We start from the raw sequence: 21526 nt of genomic DNA, 5'->3' as shown, positions 1-21526 counted from the left end.
TTCACCGAAAGCATGACGTCACAGCAAGGAGGTTAGTTGGTAGTGGACCAGTGTACAATATCCGGTCGAACATGACAAGGAAATGAGGGCGGTCTAACGCCAGTCACACCGACACCAGACCAATATCAAATTAAAGGAAAAACCAACACCATAGCAACAAACTATTCTCATAGAAAGCAGACAAATCAGAGAAGCACACGTAGTGCCGGACTGCTTTTCCATTTGTTCCAAGACACAAAATAACTAAAATATCAATTTTTCAAAGATGTATTACTCAGGAGGGTCTTTTTCTCTTTAAAGGATTAACACAATTAAGTTCTTAGAGATCTAGGCACTTACGAGAAAAACGTATATTACTGATATTTTGTACAAGACAAACGGGAGAGAACGTTGTCCGTGACTACGTCAAGTGGCAGTGAACTGAAAATACGTATATTCAATTCAGTGGTCACAATGGTCAGAATTGCCAATTTAAGATTTGCATTAACTCAGCGACCTCATATTTCAAACATTCATAACTTTCTTATATTGGTCTGATTTATTTTAAACTTTCTTTCAGTTTCTCTTATTTTCTGCATACATACAAAATGATTCTTGTTTATACAAGGCCTGGTTGGATTTCCATTTAACCTGAATGCCTAAGTTTTCGGTTTTTAGAGTCGTTCGGTATGACTGAGGCATAACAGGCAGCCCATAACCAGGAATCATATTAAGTGCATTTGAAAGGATTTTTTTCGTTTTGTTACAAGTGGTTGCAGCATTCCTTGTCATCATGGTCATCATTGCATCTTTACCTTACCTATATAAACGTAGTGAAAAGCTCTATAATTTCATGTTATGACTTCTGGCGGATTTAAGCTTTTATAGCTTCTCGGGAATTAAAACATTACTTAGCTATCGATTTTGCAGTCGGTCTCCCTTTTTCACCGACAAAATATTTCTATAGGCCTGCTCGTTCAACATCCGGGAAACTCTGTGTTGGAAAAGTTGTTTGTTTACATTGTTCACTCTACGCGTACCGAATATACCTGACACTCTCAGCTTATATACTGATGATTTCACAGTTCGTACTCTTTTGCTTTGGAGGAATTGTTGGATGGACGGTTTTACAGTTTCAATATGCTTGAAATTTGAACAAAGGACTAAAAAGGTGTAAAATCATTATAACCATTACCAAGAAAGAAAACTTCTGTATTTTTTTGCAAACCCTCGACTTGTTTGTGGACTTTACGGATAGCTTTGCTTTCAAACATTGATCAACATGGGAGCTGTCTCGGTATGTCTTTCGCCTCACTTTGCAGCAAGAATAATGCTTGTGCTCAGTTTGTTTGCCAGGGCGATGTCTCAAAATAATAGAAGTGAGTATATTGCAATCGAATTTGATTTTATTCTGGTTCCCGCGTTCCAATCCAGATTAGCTACGATAAAAAAATAAGCCTATATATATGACTGTAATAAATGGAATATAACACATACTCTGAAACGATGTATATAACCTAAACCTATACATATAATTCCCTATAGATATCTGGAACCCTACTGGTTTTTATTATAGGCCTATATCAATATTCGGGCAACTGCCACCTCATATTTGGGCAGCGAGCGGGCCAAATATATGCCCAAATATGTATTTCTTTAATATCTCAGCTAGTGGATTCTGATACCGTTCGAGATTAATTTCTTTTTAGCTCGCTGTCTCACAGAATTTACAGAATTTTAAACCAGCGAGTTGATATTCAAGCAAAATTGTTCAGCCCCCCCCCTCCCCTCGCAAAAGATATATGTACCCCTATGATCATCATCAAGTCATTGATTCGACAATCAATAACATTTAATAACTCATTCATTTCGGTTTACTGATTTGGACAGAATGTTTAACTTGTATTCTTCCCGTATTTATTAGAAACAAAATATGACAACAAGTATACATGTTAAGTAGGCCTAATTAAATGAATGCCTTTTAGAGAGAAACAAATTAAACAATGAATGTGTGATACAGTCAAGGATAAATGTGTTATATCAGCACAAATTCTTACAAAACTTCATAGTTATAAAGTATTAATATGACAAAAATACATATAGATATCACGTAAAATAATATCTTCCAGTGTGACGACTCAAGATATAAAATAAAAAATTATAAAAAAAAATGTTTCCTCCATTTTGTGTTTAAAAGGAAACTAGATAGTTTATTATAACAAATCCTTCGCCAAACTGGCTTCCTGATTATACAAAATTCGTGACTCAGTTTTTGGAATACATTTTTGAGTGAAAACTGTGCGACCTATAGACGCAAAACTTTTAAGCATAAGCAGAGATGAATCATGAGGATCAAATAATATGATATTAAGTCAAAATAAATATCAATAAGAATTTGCATACAGTTTTAGAAACTTGGAGAACCAATCCCGACTAGCACTCGTGCTAACTTTTGGTTCTCCCTTTAACAACATATTAAGTTTTTAAGTTTAAAAATATCCTTTATTTGAATCACTTATACGCTATTGGAACTCTGTGAATTTCAATTTCAGCCACAAATCTCTACGTATTATTAAGTTATAGCTAATTCACAGGTTTGATATGACATGGTATATGATTAATTTAATTGGTTCAACTTTGGATATTTTCCTTTTCTTTGTAACTCATGTACATGGATATTTTGTTATTTTGTTACCCACTTGAATACATTTGTAACATTGTGTTATGACTTTGTTGTTGTTTTGTTGTTAATAAATTCAAATTCAAATTCATTGTTTGGTGGGATTTGGATGATATTTTATGATTTCATGGGACTGGAAAATAATTTCATTATATTATTGTCAACCTTAATTGCACCGGTATTGTGACGGATGTAAAATTAGCTATAATTGATATATTCATAACCAAGTCACACCACTAAATTGACCGATTCTTGATTATTCCGGGTAATGTCATATTTTTTTCGGTCTGTTTTCGATCTGGTGTCGGTCTGATGTCGTCTGACAGGGGTAGGCCTAACAAATATATTTCTGATCTCATATTGTGCGGGACAACTTTGCAATGTTTTCCTATGTGATATACTAGTATATATAGGCCTATAGATCTCGTTTATCGTCAAAATGCATGACAAAAACGCAATCTGTTTTAATAGTCGGGTCATTTCTCGTTTAGGGTCATCATAAACATCCGGTATAGATCACACCGACCATCGGCCTTCCAAACATAGACCCACGAGGCAGGGGTTGGGGTGAAGGGGATGCTATGGCTGTAGCCTCCCAGAAATAACCAATATTTGGGCAATCACCAACTCGTACTTGAGCAACAGTCAGTTGAGGATGTCATAAATGATCTACTTCATGTGCTGTAAACCAGCAAAATGGTTACTCAACCCGTTCATGAGGTCATATAATGACGGCCTTTTTTGTATCTCTATAGTTCTCTCACAACATCGCCTTACTACCTACGTCGGAAGCTGTGTTTACACGGTGGAATGTACATGGTCGCTGTTCACACGTCGTGAGAATTAAGCAAGTTGAGATATCTTAAAGGCTAGGGCCACTCTAACCAAAGCGGGCTAAAAATGGAGGGGAAAAAAGATATGTTGTATAACTTTTGACGGAGATTCCGAACAAGACAATGATTTTTCTTAGAAATCATCAAAAATTCTGGAATTTAGCTTTAAAAATGACGAGTCAGAACGCTCAGAAAAATAGCCTCGTTTCGGAGCTGTATTGCGCAATAGAGCCTCTCCGGTGAAAAGGAGGGTGGTTTAGGCATTCAAATGTCTTTAAAAAGGCAAACTATGATATTCATCGGGAAAAAAGACATTTATCCGAAAAATAATATGCACTTGATAATCCCAGTACGTTTCATTTATGAATTACAGTGGGTTTGTAAGATCCTTGGTTGTAGGACAAATCGGACATGCCCGCAGTGACGTCAAATGCGTCATCAAGCCACGTGACCGTATTACCCTTTTTTTTTTTCTTTCTTTCTGTTTTTATTGTTTTTTCTGAAAAATTAACAGAGTGTATTACCCTTTTTTAGAGGGGCGTAGTCCAAGCGTTTGATCTGTGAAAAATGGATGGTTATTATCATTTTTTGGTCTATTTAGAGATGTTCTGAAGGCTGGAATATTAATAAGTAGAGGTGTATTCATGTTTTGAAGGGCTATGTTAGTTGGGGGTTAGAGTGGCCCTTTAAAAGATATAGTTCCTTCATTTAAAAAACCGGCTTGTGGAACAAGTATAACAATTATTAATGTTTGAGGAAAAAAAATTGTAAAAGAATAAGGATGTACTACGTTTTTCTTCAAATGTTGAGATGACTAATGGCATAAGCACACGGAGGAACCTCTCATTGGCAATGCAGTCATCTATTATTCCCCGTGGACTTACTTTAAAAAAATAAAAAAAAGGCCACATTCTTTCATTCTTTCCTTGATAAATGTCATATTAAAAAATAGGCGAGAAAACAGGAAGACCGTCGTCTACTTTACAGTAAAATAATTCCTTGTATAAAGTTTTCAGGTCTACCGTGGTTTCCTTTTGGTTTCCTGTTCTGTAGAAATTACAGCAAAAAAATATTCTGGGGAAATGAAAGTAGCGATGAAAAAGGGGAAGTTAGTGCAAAAAAACACAACAATATGCGGATATTCAAAACGCCTATTAAATTAGAATTTTGAAGGGATCGAGTGTTTGATAAGGTGAATCGTAGGAAATACTGAAGAGTTCAATGCAGTATTACTAATCTGTAGGCTACAAATCATACTGTAAGTTAATAGTGAAATTGAAAGTGAAAACATGACTGGATCAAAGCTCTTTTCCGTCAAAACATATAGACCTGGGATTGATTCATCAAGTAACGTCCGATTTAAATGTTTTGGTCATGATTATTTTGGTAAATAAACGCTTTTTCATGTGATCGGTCATCGGTGTAATACGATTGAAGCTTTTTCATATTAAACATCAACTGCATAGTAAACATAAAATTGTGGACACCCAAGTATATATAGGCAATGACACGTTACGTTACGAGACGAATAGCTCAGGAGGCCGAACATTATCAAACAGGTCCACGAAAGTGAACGTTAGGTGTATCAGAACAAAGTAGGGGTTGGGGGGGGGGGGGGGGGGGTTTGGGGGGGGGGGGGGCAAAAAGAACAGAAAATGCTCCTCAAAAATTATTTGTGTGTGTGTGTGTGTGTGTGTGTTGTTTGTGTGCGCGCGTGTGCGTGTTTGTGGGAGAGAGAGAGATCAAAATCGGACCGATCGGACTTTGATTTCATGCTATCTTTCCTCTACGCAGTTAAAATTAGGCCAAACACAATTCTTAGTTTGTTTTATTCTAAACGGAAGTAGATAACACTCTAAGGTCATGCAAACAGTGTGGTAATAGAACCTTCATAATTGTAATGTACTTTTACATTTTTAAAACCTCTGTATAGAACGCACGAATCAAATTAGACTAAGAAACGTATTGGAATTGACCCGAGAGCATTTTTGGAGAATTGGAAAAAAAAAATTAAATTGATCAAATAACATGGAACCCCGTCCTCATTTTAAAAAAGAAAAACAAATCTGAAGAAATTCGGAATCGGTATTTTTACTTGGCCTTAAAAAAAAAATCGAGTTACCCCTAAAACATTTTGCAAATAATTATTATGACATACACCATACGCTAAATCGACCCGTGGGTTATGTTTCAAATAAGATTTGTTATCAGTAACAACTGGCACAAATTATCAACAAGTTCGTAAACAGTCAACCACATACAGAGATTTAAGTAGCCTATAACAATGATTGTAATTTGTAACCATGGATAGGCCTAATGGCACATTTTATGAAGGGGGTGGGGTGAGAGGGGGGGGGGGGGGGGGGTTGACGCCTTTTGCCCGAATATCGACTCTTCGGTTTCTAAAATTGACGCGGGCGATCGAAATGAAAATTATGGATTGCACATTTTGGGCATCTCACTGTCCGAATGTGATAATGAACAAAATTAATGTGAGGATATTTGGGCATCTTGCTGACGGAATTTGACCATCACGCATAACTAGCAAAACGTGGTGCTGAAGCAGTATCTTGGACCAAGTAAAAAATGAAAATTTAAAAGATCACTCATAATGTATTGGTTTAAATGTAGGGGTGTAATATTCAATGTCTAAAACTTGTAATTTTTCGCTTTGAGGGAACCCTTTGCATGTGCCTCTTTTCCAAGAAAGTGCCCTTTTTTGTTGGTGCCCCCACTTTGAAAGATGCTCCGCCGCCCCTGCTATGACATATAAATCTTTCCTAAGCCTTTGTTACACTATTGCGTTCTACATGGAGTTCTAACGGTGATCAGCGCAACGATAAAAGTTCACTTGGTGATCGTAAGGAGATCTTGTGGCGTGCTCGCTATGTCGCCACGGGTTGTACTGCCTGTCCTTTTTCAAATTTCTATTTTTCTTTTATTTATTTGTTTATAATTATTTTCTTGAGGGGTGGGGCGGGGGGGGGGGGGCGTGTGTTTCCGAATTCTCACATAGTCCTCACTGCAACCTGGCCATTGTTTCTATCGTTATCCTTTCCGAGGTCATCGCAAGAACTTCATGCTAGAACGACTTTTGTGATATATGATTAACACCAACAAAATTACATTTAAAAAACCCACAAATTTTCTCAATATTTTCTGTAGTACCTATCCCATTGCCTCCACTGAGTCTACCGGTGCTCACTAAACCACCTCCTGTCATCGTAACAACATCCACTGTCCATGTGCAGACGACGCCAACGACAACGACAACGTCATCAACGACTTCGGAGGCCACATCGACCGTATCGACGACCTTGACAATTACATCAACGACAACGAATGTCGACGTCGTGACGAGCGATTTAATGACCACAGATTCATACATCACTCCAAGGAAGGGTAAGTTTAGGAGAGAAATCAAACGATGGTGATGAAAATGATGTGCATGTACATACTATAGTACATTTAATAAAGTCGGTTGACATGATAAGTGCCTTTCTGGATACATTCTGGATATTCGTCACTTCTTGTAAAATTCATGGCATTTTCTCGATGTTCTTGGTTTAAGAACGCACCAACCGTCCGAATTCGACATTCTAACTACCACAATTTCCATATTTGGACTCACTGCTATTTAGTTTCAATTGTCCAGACTCGTTACAACCTGATTTCATTGGCAAAAGTGAACAACGTTGACAAACCGTTCTGCATGGGAGTTCCAAAGCTGTCGATATACAGTGGCGGAAGATGGAAAAGTGGCACAATTATCAAGAAGAAAATCACATCGCGATAACTTGCTAGTATTCTTTGCTACATTTCAAACATTTTTTCTCCATCTGCAGATCTTAATGTTGCCGCGATATCCATTGGAGTGACTCTCCCCTGTTTTATTATCGCCATCATTGTTATCATTATATTTCTGCGTCATCGGTAAGTCACACTGATTCGTCGATTTATTTGTATAAATATACAATTTAAATACTGTATATAACAAATATAGGCCAATTTTAAATACTTGCATTATTTATCAAGTACAGTGGGCAATATAAGATGTGTAAATTAGTATATATTACGAAGGGGAAGTAATGGGAGAATGTTAGGCTTCCTGGGAGCCTAACTTAATTTTTAATTACAAGACTGAATTACAGGATCCAGCACACGATTTTTATTTACTGCATGGGTGCAAGCCAAAAAGTTCTTTACAATAATGGGAGATTGACTTTTACAATACCCTTTTTATATACGCTATCCAAAGAGTACCTCCAAACTAAAAACAAATTTGTCCAAATTGTCCAAAATTCAAATCGACAATTCCATACTATGTTGTCTTCCTTGAATAATCAAACTGCTGAAATCTGTTTAATTATTTCAATCAAAACCTTCTTTCATATTTCAATTCGCTTTTTGAGGAAAAACAATATATCGCTTTTCCAAAACATCCCCCATTGATAAATTTATTATTAACACCATTTACCTTTATCTACCCTCTCGATTATATTACAACAGATGCAAAAGGAAAATCACGAATACCAAACAAACAGGCAAAACTGGAGGAGGTGCGGGTGATAGTGAAAACAACTTTCCTGACAATAAATACCAGTACAATGGAGTTAGTACTGTCGAAAATGTGCCGAGAATTTCATCAAATATTTCTTGTGAAGATTACTCACCCATTGGACCTCCCAACAATGGCACGGACGTCGTACCAAGAGTTCCAAAACAAGATTCCGTCGACGAATACCAGTACTCCGCCGTTGGACCAATTCAAAATGGCGTCGATGTCACCCCAAGAGTTCTTAGTCAAGATTCCGTCGATGAGTACCAGTACACCGCCGTTGGACCAATCCAAAATGGCGCCGAAGTTTACCCCAGGGTTCCTACACAAGACCCGGATGATGATGATTTCTACGCTCCAGTTGGTGCTATCTCAAGCGACACTCTTACTCCAAAAGCCACCGCATTCTCCAACGTTTGTACGGATGAGAGCCTCTATATCATTCCCGATCGATCCGATGTAAATCCGTACCAAGAACTCGCTGTCAAAACGTCCGCATTTGCTGGCTTGCAGAAGCTAAGAAAGAAGCCAGTGCTGGAACAAAATACGCAACGGGCACCAGAAATTAAGGCGGCAAAGCAACCGCCTGTGAAGCCAAAGAAGCCCATTAGGAAGTCACAGACACCGACTGACGATACTTCCGTGCAGATATCTCACTTACCTACAGAGGTGGATAATGCAGTGTACGGGCTTAAAGTGCTCGGCGAACAGAACGCGTGTGCCGCGTCGTCACTTGCCGATGGACAAACCGACGACCAGTTTGAATCCATATACGCGAACGCCGACATCGAACTACGGGAGATGTTACCTTCCAGCACTACAGCAACTATCAATAGAGACTCTACCATCCACGGAGGTATTGAAATGACTGATGGCGAGAATCCATATGAAAATTCGATGATTGGAGATCAATCTTTTCTGCAAGAAAATGAAGGTGGTGATTATCTCGCATTAAGTAGAAAGGCAACCTTACCTGTGTGAATGGGTTGTACGACACGTGTTCCTTTAACAGTTGTTCGCTTGATTGGTTCGATGATTTAATGTTTTTGATTTTTGTTGTTAAAGGCGTAGACTATGTTTGTAAAATTGTAAGTAAGCCTAATCTAGAACCAAATTGCAACCGTATAACTACGTAGCCTACTTTTGGCAAATTAGCCCGGAGTATCTTGTGTATATAATGATGTCATAATGATGGCTTCACTTCCATTCGATAAAGAATATCCAAGTTAAACTATAAACCTGTAGATCAGAGGATTTAGCACAGGAGCAGATCGTAGGTAGGCCTACAGACCAGGTGTAGTGTACATGGTGTTATGCCACCTCGCCAACTGTTATACTGCCATCTGTTGTTGGATAATAAAGACTGTCTTCAATATGGCCGATATCAGAGTGTAGCTGCCTTGTCATTTCGTGTCTCAATACACCACATATTTTGGCGACGAGGATGGGATTCAGGGAGTCCGACGTCGGGATCGGAAGGACAGCTAATTGCGGTTCTCGTGGGTAGTAGAAACCTACATTTCATTCGATTACGACTCAACGATTGTGGTGAGACTAATTCCTGATCGAAAGTTGACATTTGTAATTTACTGCACGTGTACTGTATGACTGAGTGAATGATCTGCAGTGCGGCATGGCGAGGCCGGGATTCATTGGCCAGATTGGGGAATATTTTCCCAAAAGAGAAGAGTATGGGAACTATGTAAGAAGATTCCAGATATGGAAAAAAGCCAATAAGATACCAGAAGGGGACGAAGTAATAGTCTTCTTAGCCATAGTTGGGCCTGAGGCGTTCGAAACGGTGTCCAACCACTTTTGTCCAGACGACCCTAGCACCAAAACTTTCAAAGAATTGAATGAGGTATTAGATACCTATTATGGTTCCAGTAAGAACCAGATTGCACTCCGTTTGGCGTTCCGACAATGTCGTCAAGGGGCAAAGGACTCAATAACAGAGTACATCCTTGAACTGAAAAAGCTGGCAAGGCATTGTGGGTATGGGGAACATCTAGATACCAACCTTCGAGACACTTTCGTAGCAGGTCTGCGAAGTAACAAGGTGCAGGCGAGGCTCCTGGCCAAAGGAAATGAGCTAACCTGGAAAGCTGCAGTTGACGCAGCAATTGCGATGGAGCTGGCAGATGCAGATAGTTTAAAACTACAGCAAGGGTCGAGCAGCAGTCAGCGTTCAGCAGAAGTGCATCGTCTAGAAAGATCTCAACCTAGGGCCCCCCAGCAGGAGAGCAAATGTTACCGATGTTTAGGTTTCCATCAACCAGCTACTTGTCCCCACCGGCAGACGACCTGTTATAGTTGCGGGAAAGTAGGGCATCTGAAGAGGGCATGCAGAAATGCAACATCAAGCTCCAGTTACAGCAAAGGACGCGGGAAACCATGGAACGCAAGTCGCGGACAGTCCAACGAACCATCGCAAGGACGCGGTAGAGGTCCAGGTCCAGGCCGTGGTCGTGGGTATAGTCAGCAAAGTACAAGTCAAGGAAAAAAGGACAGTAGATCGAACACACATCTGATCGACACAGAAGTCCAGGATGACAATCCTAAATTGTTCGCAGTTGATGAACAAGATACTAGTATGGACTCAGACTCAGTTCCTATTGTTGAATTTGATATTTCTGATCATGTTGTGCCATTTGTTGTAGATACAGCAGCAGCTGTTTCAGTAATTTCAGAGAAAGAGTACAACAATTCTCTAGGTCACATTCCACTGCAAAGGTCAAGTATGAAACTAACTTGCTATGGTAGAATACAAATACCAGTTTTAGGTAGGATACAAGTGAGAGTACAGTACAGAAATTCTGCATATTACTTACCATTGGTAGTTGTATCTGGTGACAATGTCGCCCTGATGGGTAGGAATTGGTTGAGAAGAATCAGGATAGATTGGGGAGAGTTGTTTGAGATAGGGCTTACTTCAAAAACCCCAGATCTTCAAGAAGTGTTGAAACATCATGAAGATGTGTTCAGACCAAGTGGTCCAGGTGATAAGATTAGGGATTTCAAGGCAGAGGTAAAAGTGAAAGAGGAGGTGCAACCTACCTTTTGTAAAGCTAGACCAGTTCCTTATGCCCAGTTAGAAGTAGTCGAGAAGGAGTTGGATAGGCTAGGAAAAGCAGGGGTGATAAAGAAAGTGAAGAACAGTAGATGGGCGGCCCCAATAGTTACTGTTCCAAAGTCTGATGGGTCAGTCAGATTATGTGGTGACTATAAGCAAACAGTTAACAAGGTATTAGAGGAAGATGTTTACCCATTACCTACCTGTGAAGATCTGTTTGCTAATCTAGCTGGTGGCAAGGTATTCAGTAAGATTGATTTGTCAAATGCTTACTTGCAGTTAGAATTGACCGACAAGAGTAAGGAGTTACTTACAATTCATACACACAAAGGGCTGTATCAGTATGAAAGATTGCCATTTGGGGTATCGACTGCTCCGGCAGTGTTTCAAAGTGTTATGGATCGAATCTTAGGTGGTATGAAGGGAGTGTGCTGCTACCTAGATGACATATTGATTAGTAGCGAAAATGAGGAAGATCATATCAAAACACTGAATGAGGTGTTAGGGAGGCTCCAAGAGTATGGTGTCAAGGCGAAGAAGGAAAAGTGTTCCTTCATGGTTTCTAGAGTAATATACCTAGGGCATGAAATTGATAGTAAGGGTGTTCATCCTACAAAGGAGAAGGTAGAAGGAATCTGTGATGCAAAGAGACCAGAGAACAAAGATGAGTTGAGAACTTTCATAGGCATTGTGGTGTATTATGCTAAGTTTGTGCCAAATTTAGCTAGTACATTTGCATCATTGTACCAATTGCTCAGAGATGATGTCGAGTGGAATTGGACCACTGAGTGTCAAACTGCTTTTGAGAAGGTAAAAGAAGTGTTGTCAAGTGATGTAGTATTGACGCATTATGATCCGAAGAAACCGTTGGTTTTGGCTTGTGATGCATCCCCGTATGGGTTAGGAGTAGTGTTGTCTCATCTCATGGAAGATGGAGAAGAAAGACCGGTAGCTTATGCATCACGTACCCTTACCAAATCAGAGCAAAACTATTCACAGATTGAAAAGGAGTCTTTGGCTATCATCTATGGGGTTACCAAGTTTCACAAGTATTTGTACGGTAGGAAGTTTACGTTGTTAACTGATCACCAAGCCCTGACTATCATCTTTGGATCTAAGAAAGGGATTCCATCCCTGGCAGCTGCAAGGCTGCAGAGGTGGGCATTGATTTTGATGGCTCACCAGTATGAAATCAAGTATCGGAAGTCCACAGAACATGCAAACGCAGATGTTTTGTCTAGATTTCCTGTCAAAAAGGAGTCACGTTTGGCTAGTGAATTACCCGTGAACTACTTCACATACACAAATGCTATGCCTTTATCGGCAAAGGATATCAGTGAAGAAACTAGGAAGGACTTGGTGCTCAGTAAGGTGTTGTATCATGTGATGAATGGGTGGCCAAGTCATTGTGGTGAGGACAAGTTACAAGAGTATTTCAATAGGAGAAATGAACTATCAGTAGACCAAGGTTGCTTACTATGGGGAATGAGAGTGATAATACCCCCAAAGTTCCGGGAACGATTGTTAGAAGAATTACATCAGGAACACACAGGTATAGTGAGAATGAAAGCTGTTGCAAGGAGTTACTTTTGGTATCCTAAGTTAGATGCAGACATAGAGAAACTATCACAAAGTTGTGAAGCATGTCTCAGGATGAGAAATGACCCCCCAAAAGTACCATTTGTGCCGTGGTCAAATGCACGTAAACCATGGGAACGTGTACATGTAGATTTCTTTGAATTGGAAGGAAAGGACTATTTGGTGCTAGTAGACACATATAGTAAATGGGTAAATGTAGAGTTGATGACGAGCACTACTAGTGCAAAGACGATAGAGACTTTGAGAAGTTGGTTCGCCGTTTTTGGCTTACCTGAAACCCTAGTGTCCGATAATGGTCCTCAATTTACTTCAGAAGAAATGGAAGTTTTCTTGAGTAAAAATGGGGTAAAACATGTGTTGGTTCCACCGTATCACCCAGCCTCGAATGGGGCAGCAGAGAGAACTGTTCAAATAGTGAAAAGAACATTGCAGAAGTATTTTCTGAGTGATAAGTTGGGAAGAAACCCCCATGTGTCAATTCGACACAGGTTAGATAATTTCTTGTTCTCATATAGAACAACCCCTCAAACTGTTACGGGAGTTTCTCCGTACGAATTAGTGTTCAAATTCGCTCCAAGGACAAGGTTTAGTTTGCTTAAGCCAGATTTGGTTACCAGGGTGACACAAAAACAAGAAAAAACGAGACAGTATCATGATACTCCAGGCATGAAACTGAGACAATTTGAATCAGGTGAACAAGTCATGGTAAAAAACCATAGAGGTGGGAAGGAACGTTATGTTCTTGGAGTGGTTGTGAAAAGGCTAGGTTTTTATTCATACCTTGTTAGGATTGGAGGAAGACTACGTCAGTGCCACGTTGATCATTTGTTGGAAAGAGGTCCAGAAAGGTTAGAGAAGGAGGAAAGGGTCTCTGTTAACCAAGACCACTTAAATTCGGGCACAAAATTGTCTGGATTGCCAAGGTCTGTTGTACCAAATGAGTCTGTGTCTGGAAGTGAGACTAGCAAGTCACCAGTAGAGCCTAGTACATTGAGTGGTACTAGTGGTGGTCAAGGTCAGAGTCGAGGTCAAGATGACCTTCAGGAAGAGAGGGTAGAGGTAAACGAACGACATGATGAAGAAAGCAATGTTAGGAGGTACCCAGACAGAAAGAGAAAGAAACCAGATCGTTTGGTAGAAAATATGTAAGAAGGAATGTAAGTCCATTCCATATATTATGTTTATATTTTATGTACCAGTTTGGTATATTATGGTTCTGCCACATTCTCCAAAGTTTTGAGAAAGGTGAACAGTGAACATTAATTGTTTCTTGTATTAAGATACTGTATGCGGTATGCATATAACATTTGCATGATGATTGTAGAAGTTAAAACAAACAACACAATTGAATAAGGGTAACTCAGTTTATTGCTGGTCTTACATGTCAGCCTAAACCCATTAGTTTTGTTACATGAATGTTCAGTAATGAAGAAGAATTAGAATCATAGAAAACGGTTTGCAAATGCACTTGTTACTAGAATAGGGTCACACTCACAGCAAAGTGTTTTGTTTCTACTTTATGGAACATCAAATTCTTTTTGGAAATTACTCAACATATATTTTGATAGCAAAATTTAACGTCGTCAGTTATTTGGCATAAGGTGGGCTGATTTGCTGATTTTGTTATTTTATGGAAATTTTGTGATATTAAAAAAGAGGTTGCTTCACATATGTATGTTTTAATGGAAGTACAGTTAACCTCTTATTTTTTTTTAGTGGGGGAGGAGTGTAGTGTACATGGTGTTATGCCACCTCGCCAACTGTTATACTGCCATCTGTTGTTGGATAATAAAGACTGTCTTCAATATGGCCGATATCAGAGTGTAGCTGCCTTGTCATTTCGTGTCTCAATACACCACACCAGGTCTATATGTGCAGAAGCAACTTAATGACCCAGGAGTGCAAGGTTTCGGATTTTGGATCTGTCTGAAAAATTGGCTTCGATGGAAATCATTTAATCTGCAAGGTAAAAGTGGATGCATGTTTAAATTATTTGCTTTGACTTTTCGGGCACGGCCGGTCATCATTCTGTATGGTTTCGCTGATCTCTATTCAAGACAGTAATGGCGCCTCACGTGCAGCCGGCAATGGGCCAACTTCTTCTTTTGCAGGCAGCATAAGAAACCATTTTGCCAATTGACTGGTTCAATTCAAAATAATTTACCCCGATTAACATTGAAACATAAGGGACTTTTAGATTTGCACGTAGTCACACGTAGCAGTCCATATGTCGACGCGCAAATCTAAAAGTCCCTATTTAGACAAGGTCGACGTCTGCACACAAGGAGCCAAACGGGAACCAAACCCATGTTGCTCTGTCGATCTCACCAGGTCCTGAGTCGAGGAGTTAAGTCTATATATTTAATATATTATGCTCAGAGACCGCATCTGGACCTCTTCTGTTATGCAGTGCGACCCAGAAAAAACGAAACCGAGAATTATCGATGTTTTTATCATAGCTTAATCACAATAAACGGGCTATGAAACGATGAAACGGTTGGCTCAAGACCGAGGAACTTGGAGAGACACTGTCTTGATATAGAATTTTGAATGGATCACTGAACTTGTCATACACTGACAGATCACTATTGATGATGAATCACAATTATAATTATTAAATGACACATATTTTTAAAGCTTAGATCCTCCTCTTTCATTTGATGCAACTCATTCGATGCATATTTCACGCATGAGTGATTAAAAGCATTTTGAAGGAAGGAAACCAAAAAGTCATTTGGCGGGCGGTATCTGAATTTCGAAGAAAAATTCGCATTTCTGCCCTTTCACATGACACCTCAATCAGGAAAAATGAGCAAGGAATAACAAAGTTCTGTTTGTTTAAAGTGATGCTTGCATTTCCATAATTTGATTTTAAAAGTTCGTTTTCACTGGCTGCGTGACGTAGCAACAAACATAATTGACAAAAGACTTAACTCCGTTTTATTGACAATCAGCCATGCATGAAGTCTTTCGTGTATGTCTGATCGTCAACGAATGGTAAATATGGAAAATAAATTCTCACAGAATCCAACGAACCTTAAACTGAATGTTCAAGATTAAAAATAATTACAGGTGCCAAACAATTTAGTTAGAAAATGTATAGTGGCTGAGTAATGAGCATAGAAAGATATGGACATCCGGGTAAAGTAGACCCGACACTATGTGCTTAAAGGTAGTGCAAAGTTTTGGGAAATTTGAAAATTGGAGGGATAGTAGTTCTTTAAAATTATGATATATTTGAATGCCCCTGTCGATGTATTATAAGCACTTGAAAAAAATAGCCCCTAAAACACTTCTGCTTTCGAGAAATACTCAAAATACGATTCCATATCGGAGCTCAAATTTAGTTTTAAATCTATGGGGGTCTATTTAATACATCAAATTTTTTAAATCTTATTTTGTCAAACTCGATGAGAAACTGTCATTAAAATCTATTTGTATCATGTATTGTATTGTGTATGTATGTATCATACTTGTATCATAAATGTGATTATGATTACGCTATAACTCAAACGATAATCTGTTATCATTATTTGTATTTGCTCTTTAATCATAATGTAAAATATAGTTGTATGAATTTTGAATATTATACGTGCTTCGTTATTGGCAATGCTTTTATAAATAAAAACAATACGACCATTTTGTATGCGATTGTGTCATTTGTCATTTCGTCAATGAAAGGAAGAACTAAATGATAAGACGAGCCCATCTCCACCAGATCTTAATTTTTAGATGTATCTAGGTCAGAGGACAGTAGCGTATCTAATTATTGTACCACTCAATCCCCTCAAAACAAAATTATCTACGCAACTCTGGCAAAGAAGCAAAGCGAACGAGTCTTATATTTTTGCATTTTTAACCCTCAAAAGCGCATCTTCATGCATTTTACCCAGAATGAAAATATACAAGGAAGCACTGAGATCGAGTGTTAGATTTGAGAAATTTGAACATTAATACGAATGTTGGTTTCACTGCATCCCCAAGGGGCGCAACATTAGCGAACATCAAAGAGAAACCTCGTGTAGGGTTATAAAGATTCTTTAAAATGATAAACATTATGTAAATGATATGTTATATTCGTCTTATTATTAATGTATTGAGATGGGGAGGGGGCAATTTTTAAAAAGAGGCTGGTGGATCTTTACATAAAAGGGAGCAAAGCAATGATAATTGCATATAACATTTGATTGACCCTCTAATTCTAAACTATACTGTATATCCTTTATGTAGACGCAAAATTACGAGATCATGGGGGTAACAAGGCCTACTTTCGTAAAGAAGCGAAGCCATCGGGTTTTATTTAAAGCAAATTTCATTTCAAACCCTCAAAATATCAATTTATGTTGCAATTTAACCTCAATATTAATGGCGCATAAATATAACCCTTACCGCAGTCGTAATTGTTCTTATTGTCGCTCTTTATTGTATTCTTCTCTTCTTTTTTTTTCCCCTTTTTTTTTTTTGTTTTTTGGGGGGGGGGGGGGGGGGGGGCGTTTTTCGCCCCTATCTTGCGCGTTTTTCCATCCACTCCAGGTTCCGCCAGGGGCACGTGCCACCTCTCCCCTCCCTTAGATACGCCACTGTCTAAAGATTTACAAGAGCAAAAAGACTTCAATGAGATGATATCTCATCCACTGGGATAAGGGGGACGCTAAACGTTTGTTTTTGTACTTCAAAAAATGGACATCTTGTTTCAGACTTGTTTGCAATCGGTCTAATATGTAAAATATTTTTACTGCAATTGGAAGGTTTATTGAGTAGCCGAGCGAATTACTTTTAAGTTCTAGAAGGGGCGGCCTTGTCTGTTTATTCTATTCATAAAATGGAGGTCCTACATCTATAACTTAAAAGCTAAATCTTCCGATCATCTAGGGTTTAAGCATGGACTCTCTAATTCGACAGTCGTAAGGCTCAAGTATAAACAATAAACGATGCATTTTTACGTTTGCTGCCCTCTAGCGTCTTTTACATTACACGCAGTACAAATCTTCGACTGAATGCTTTACCAGAAGTCATAAGTCGTTAAGTCCGCATGTTTTTAACCATTATTTCTTTGAGGGGGAGGGGGGGGGGGGGGAGGGGGGGGGGGTGGTGGTAGTGTAAAAAAAAACTACGACCAGCACCACCACAAGCACTATCACCGCCATCTCAAACACTATACCACCATCACAACTACCACTACCACCACCATCACCACTACCATATAAACACCATCACAATCATAAAGTATGTCAATATACCACGTTCATATTTAATACCATTTTCAATGTTATCTCACAATCTGACACTTCCCAAACTGATATCCAACATTTGCATTGACTAATTTGTATGACAACTGGAAAATCACAACAAAATACAAAAAAGTTTGTAATTCTTTGTACACGAAATATAATGTCTGCATATGTTATCATTCACTCCCAAATGCAATAATGAAACAACAATGCATCAATATGTCAAGAAGAAAAAAAAGCTTAAATCTCACACATATAATCTCTCTTAAAATCTATTTTGATCAATCAAACATTTTCTGTACAATATATACATTATTAAACTTCACATAATATCAATTAATAATATTAATATGTTGTAAAGCGCTGTGATACACATGTATGTCTGTAAGAGCGCTATATAAATGCCAATATTATTATTATTATTATTAATTATCTTCAAAGAGAAATAAACTATTTTTGATGACACTTTCCCAGATAGGCCTAGTAAAAAAAAAACTAAAAAAAAATCAACATGAAAAAGAAAAAGAAAAGAAATCACAATTATCCATATGTAATATTGGATGTACATCATGCATGGATCTTTTAACAAAATCAAATATTTCTTGCAATAACAGTGTTTTACTACTCAAAAATGATTAAAAATCATAATGTGAAAATGGTTGTTATTGATATTGTTTTACTCAGGAAGTTTTGCAGATCATGTTTTTACACATGGTACATCTAGAAACTAATGTGTTTCAACTTAATACACACATTTATATGAATATAATGAATAAAGTTCTTGAAGTACTTCAACCCTGCAATAATTCTAATGAATCAAAGAGATAGAAATATTGATCATGGTATTATACACAACTATTTTATAAAAATCCAGAATTTTGTATGTTTTTGAGAATATGGTATACTTCCTAAATAATGATCCAGTATTCATCTTCAAGAAACTATGAAAAATCTTACTCTATCTTTTCATACCAGAGCTGAGGTACCTTGGTAGCTTCAGAATTTACATCAATTAGTATACTGAAGCTAAAATCAGAATGTATACATAAAGACGCAAGACATGAGGTACACTGCCTTCAAACAATCAATGAATCATAAACTATATCACCACAATCAACCAAAGAGTGTTGTGAGAGGAAATAGACACAGATATGCATTCCTACCACCCTTTCAAAGCAAAAATTTGGAATCCCTCAAGGCAAAGTTTGAAGTGTCATTTTGTTATACTTTTTAATCAAAAGTTTTGACAAGAGAGAGGAATGTAGGATCCAAAACATTAGTTTGAGGGCCAAAAAGTAGGAATAATTCCCAAAATGGGAATTGTTGGCACTTGGCAGCTATGAATATGGCTTTAGGGTCAAATAAATCAATGATATGTATTGACTGTATGTAACATGGTCTCTTCCGCATATTTTGGTGTTTTGAAGCTCTAGCTGAAACTTGTAGGATTCCCCCAAACTTTGAGCAAAGATGTATTGAACATTTGGTTTTTGTTGCTTTATCTCAATCTTATACAGCCACAGACAATGACACCAAAGTCTAACAGAGGAGCAGCATACAACAGTGCTTACATTTCACCAATTATAATTAAAATAGTATCTGATTGTCATGCACAGTTATTTCAAACATTCTCTAACAACACTGGTCAAAGCCTTATGAGTGTGGAGAGAGCCATTGATCAGGAGAGTTTGACCAACCCAGTTCAAGTTGGGCACAATTTTGGTGAATACAGCTTTTTTTTATTGTTAGTCAAGCGCCCCGGCCCCCCCACTCAGTGTTATTTAGGGTACGCATATGCGTGTTCCAACCGACCCCCCCCCCCCCCCTTTTCAGCAAAAGTCCGGTGTGTAAAGTCAATACGGGTCGACCTTTTTCTTTTGTTACGAAAAGGACATTTTGGCAACACGCATGGGGTCCGTCCGTTCTCGGAGTGGGGGGGGGGGGGCCGGGTCAAGCGCAAAACAAAATGATATAATACGCCATGTTGTGACCAAGTGAAACCCACCTGGCCAAACTCTACATAATGTGTATCTGAATCTGTAACAGCGCCATCTAATTTGAAAAGTTGCACAGTCCCACAGCACTTTTGGGGAAAACAGAAAACGGAAGTTTAACCAGATCCAGAACGACGGGTTAATTTTGTTGCTCATGTTAAAAGAACTGTTTCAAAAGTACATGATACCGGTACTGAAATCAAGTGCAAATAGATTCACTTCTTTTTCTTCTCTCAATGTATTTACATCATATCCATGACAAGGCACACCCAAGAAAACAAATCTATTAATGCTTTGAGTTTCAAGAAAAATAATTGAAAAACCCTAATGTCAGAAAATGAGAGAACTTTTGAGCCCAGAGAAAAAAAATTAGTAATGAAAACCATGGCAAATGCAGTATAAAATACAATGAATAAATCTGTAGTACTGCTTCATTAATAAAAAATGATTACACAACAAAGTATGTTGATTAAAATTCATTCTGATAAATAATCAGAAAAGGATGTATAGGAGAAAGACCAAAAAAGTACAGTCCCTAAAAGGGAAGTTTCAAGCAAAAGAGAGAACACAAAATGATAAAGGAGGGGTAGGTAGAGATAGTACCACACTCCAGATGCAAACATTACCTCCTAATTAACTTGAAAATAAAATCTGAATGGAAACAACGTCCTACCTAATTACTACACGAAAAATGTAATAATTATAATTGGGTAGTCTCATTAGTATAAATGATGCTCTTCCTGAGAGCCCTTTATAAATACCCCAGTAATTGCCAGTTACCTATGTCAACCCGGGTGGAGAGTGGCAAATATGAAATGATGTCTTACCGAAAGACATGGGTGATGGGCTGGGATTTGAACCTTCATCCCTTGGATTGAGAGTCAAGTGAATGAACCACTGCTTTATTTGGATGCCCCTGTGGTGGTATTACAAGCACTCGAAAATTTAGCTTCTAAAACGCTTTTGCTCTCGAGAAAAATTGAATATCAAAATTTGCCGGTAAATTTCTATAATTTTCAAATAGCGCCTACGGCCATACAATGGTAGCTGCGACCTTGAAAATCTCAGAATATGTAGTTGTGATATATAATTTTCAAATGGGAATAACCACTCGGTCGATTTTAGTCAAGAAACATTGTTTTATAGCTGAATTAATATCTTGACCTTGAGAGGGAGCTATGCAACGAAAAGAGTTCATTATTCACAATTTCATCACTTTAGACTCGATTTCAACCTCGACAACAATCACTGAATATTTTAGGATTGCATGTATGTTTCCAATATGTTCACTTGAACCAAATCCATGACCCCTTACCAAAACTTTGTAATTCCTTTAAGATTATCAATAATATGTTTATGTTACTGTATCCAACATGTAGAGAGAAACAAGGAAATACAAGTAACACATGTATCAATACGGTTTGTACATGAATACCACAAGGGTTGGAGAGTTTCAAGAGTGGAGTGGAGTGGAAAATTAATTCAGATTTTAACAGGAAGGAAGGAAGAGAGAAATTGAAAGTTTGTTTTTGAAGCTGCATGGCTGGTTTTTAAATATTCCTGTGAATGTTGTCTCTAG

At 38.2% G+C, this 21526-nt stretch overlaps 2 protein-coding genes across 2 annotated transcripts in view; both read left to right on the top strand.

Annotated features, from left to right (window-relative positions):
- The first annotated feature begins 715 nt into the window (after nucleotides 1-715).
- Nucleotides 716-15385, top strand: LOC100893791. The gene is made up of 5 exons (XM_030982534.1): nucleotides 716-1358; nucleotides 6658-6894; nucleotides 7338-7425; nucleotides 8002-9344; nucleotides 14587-15385. Exons 1-4 carry the CDS (start codon nucleotides 1262-1264, stop codon nucleotides 9029-9031), a joined length of 1452 nt encoding a protein of 483 aa, XP_030838394.1. The 5' UTR covers nucleotides 716-1261; the 3' UTR covers nucleotides 9032-9344; nucleotides 14587-15385.
- Nucleotides 9684-21526, top strand: part of LOC115922771 (uncharacterized protein K02A2.6-like) — a 34416-nt gene continuing 22573 nt past the window's right edge. The window contains exons 1-2 of the mRNA XM_030982392.1: nucleotides 9684-12715; nucleotides 13646-13781. Of these exons, the coding sequence (XP_030838252.1) occupies nucleotides 9684-12715; nucleotides 13646-13781 (3168 nt within the window). The remainder of the gene's footprint in view (nucleotides 12716-13645; nucleotides 13782-21526) is intronic.

Source organism: Strongylocentrotus purpuratus, unplaced genomic scaffold (assembly GCF_000002235.5).
Source record: "Strongylocentrotus purpuratus isolate Spur 01 unplaced genomic scaffold, Spur_5.0 spur5_contig_825, whole genome shotgun sequence".
NCBI classification, from domain to species: Eukaryota; Metazoa; Echinodermata; class Echinoidea; order Camarodonta; family Strongylocentrotidae; genus Strongylocentrotus; species Strongylocentrotus purpuratus.
The sequence above is the reverse complement of the archived record's forward strand: the minus strand, read 5'-3'. Positions and strand labels throughout refer to the sequence as shown.

Coding starts and splice junctions, on each gene's coding strand:
- LOC100893791 (XM_030982534.1), top strand. CDS start 1,262: ATGGGAGCTGTCTCGGTATGTCTTTCGCCTCACTTTGCAGCAAGAATA. Junction 6,895..7,337: donor ATACATCACTCCAAGGAAGG/GTAAGTTTAGGA, acceptor CTCCATCTGCAG/ATCTTAATGTTGCCGCGATA. Junction 7,426..8,001: donor ATTATATTTCTGCGTCATCG/GTAAGTCACACT, acceptor ATATTACAACAG/ATGCAAAAGGAAAATCACGA.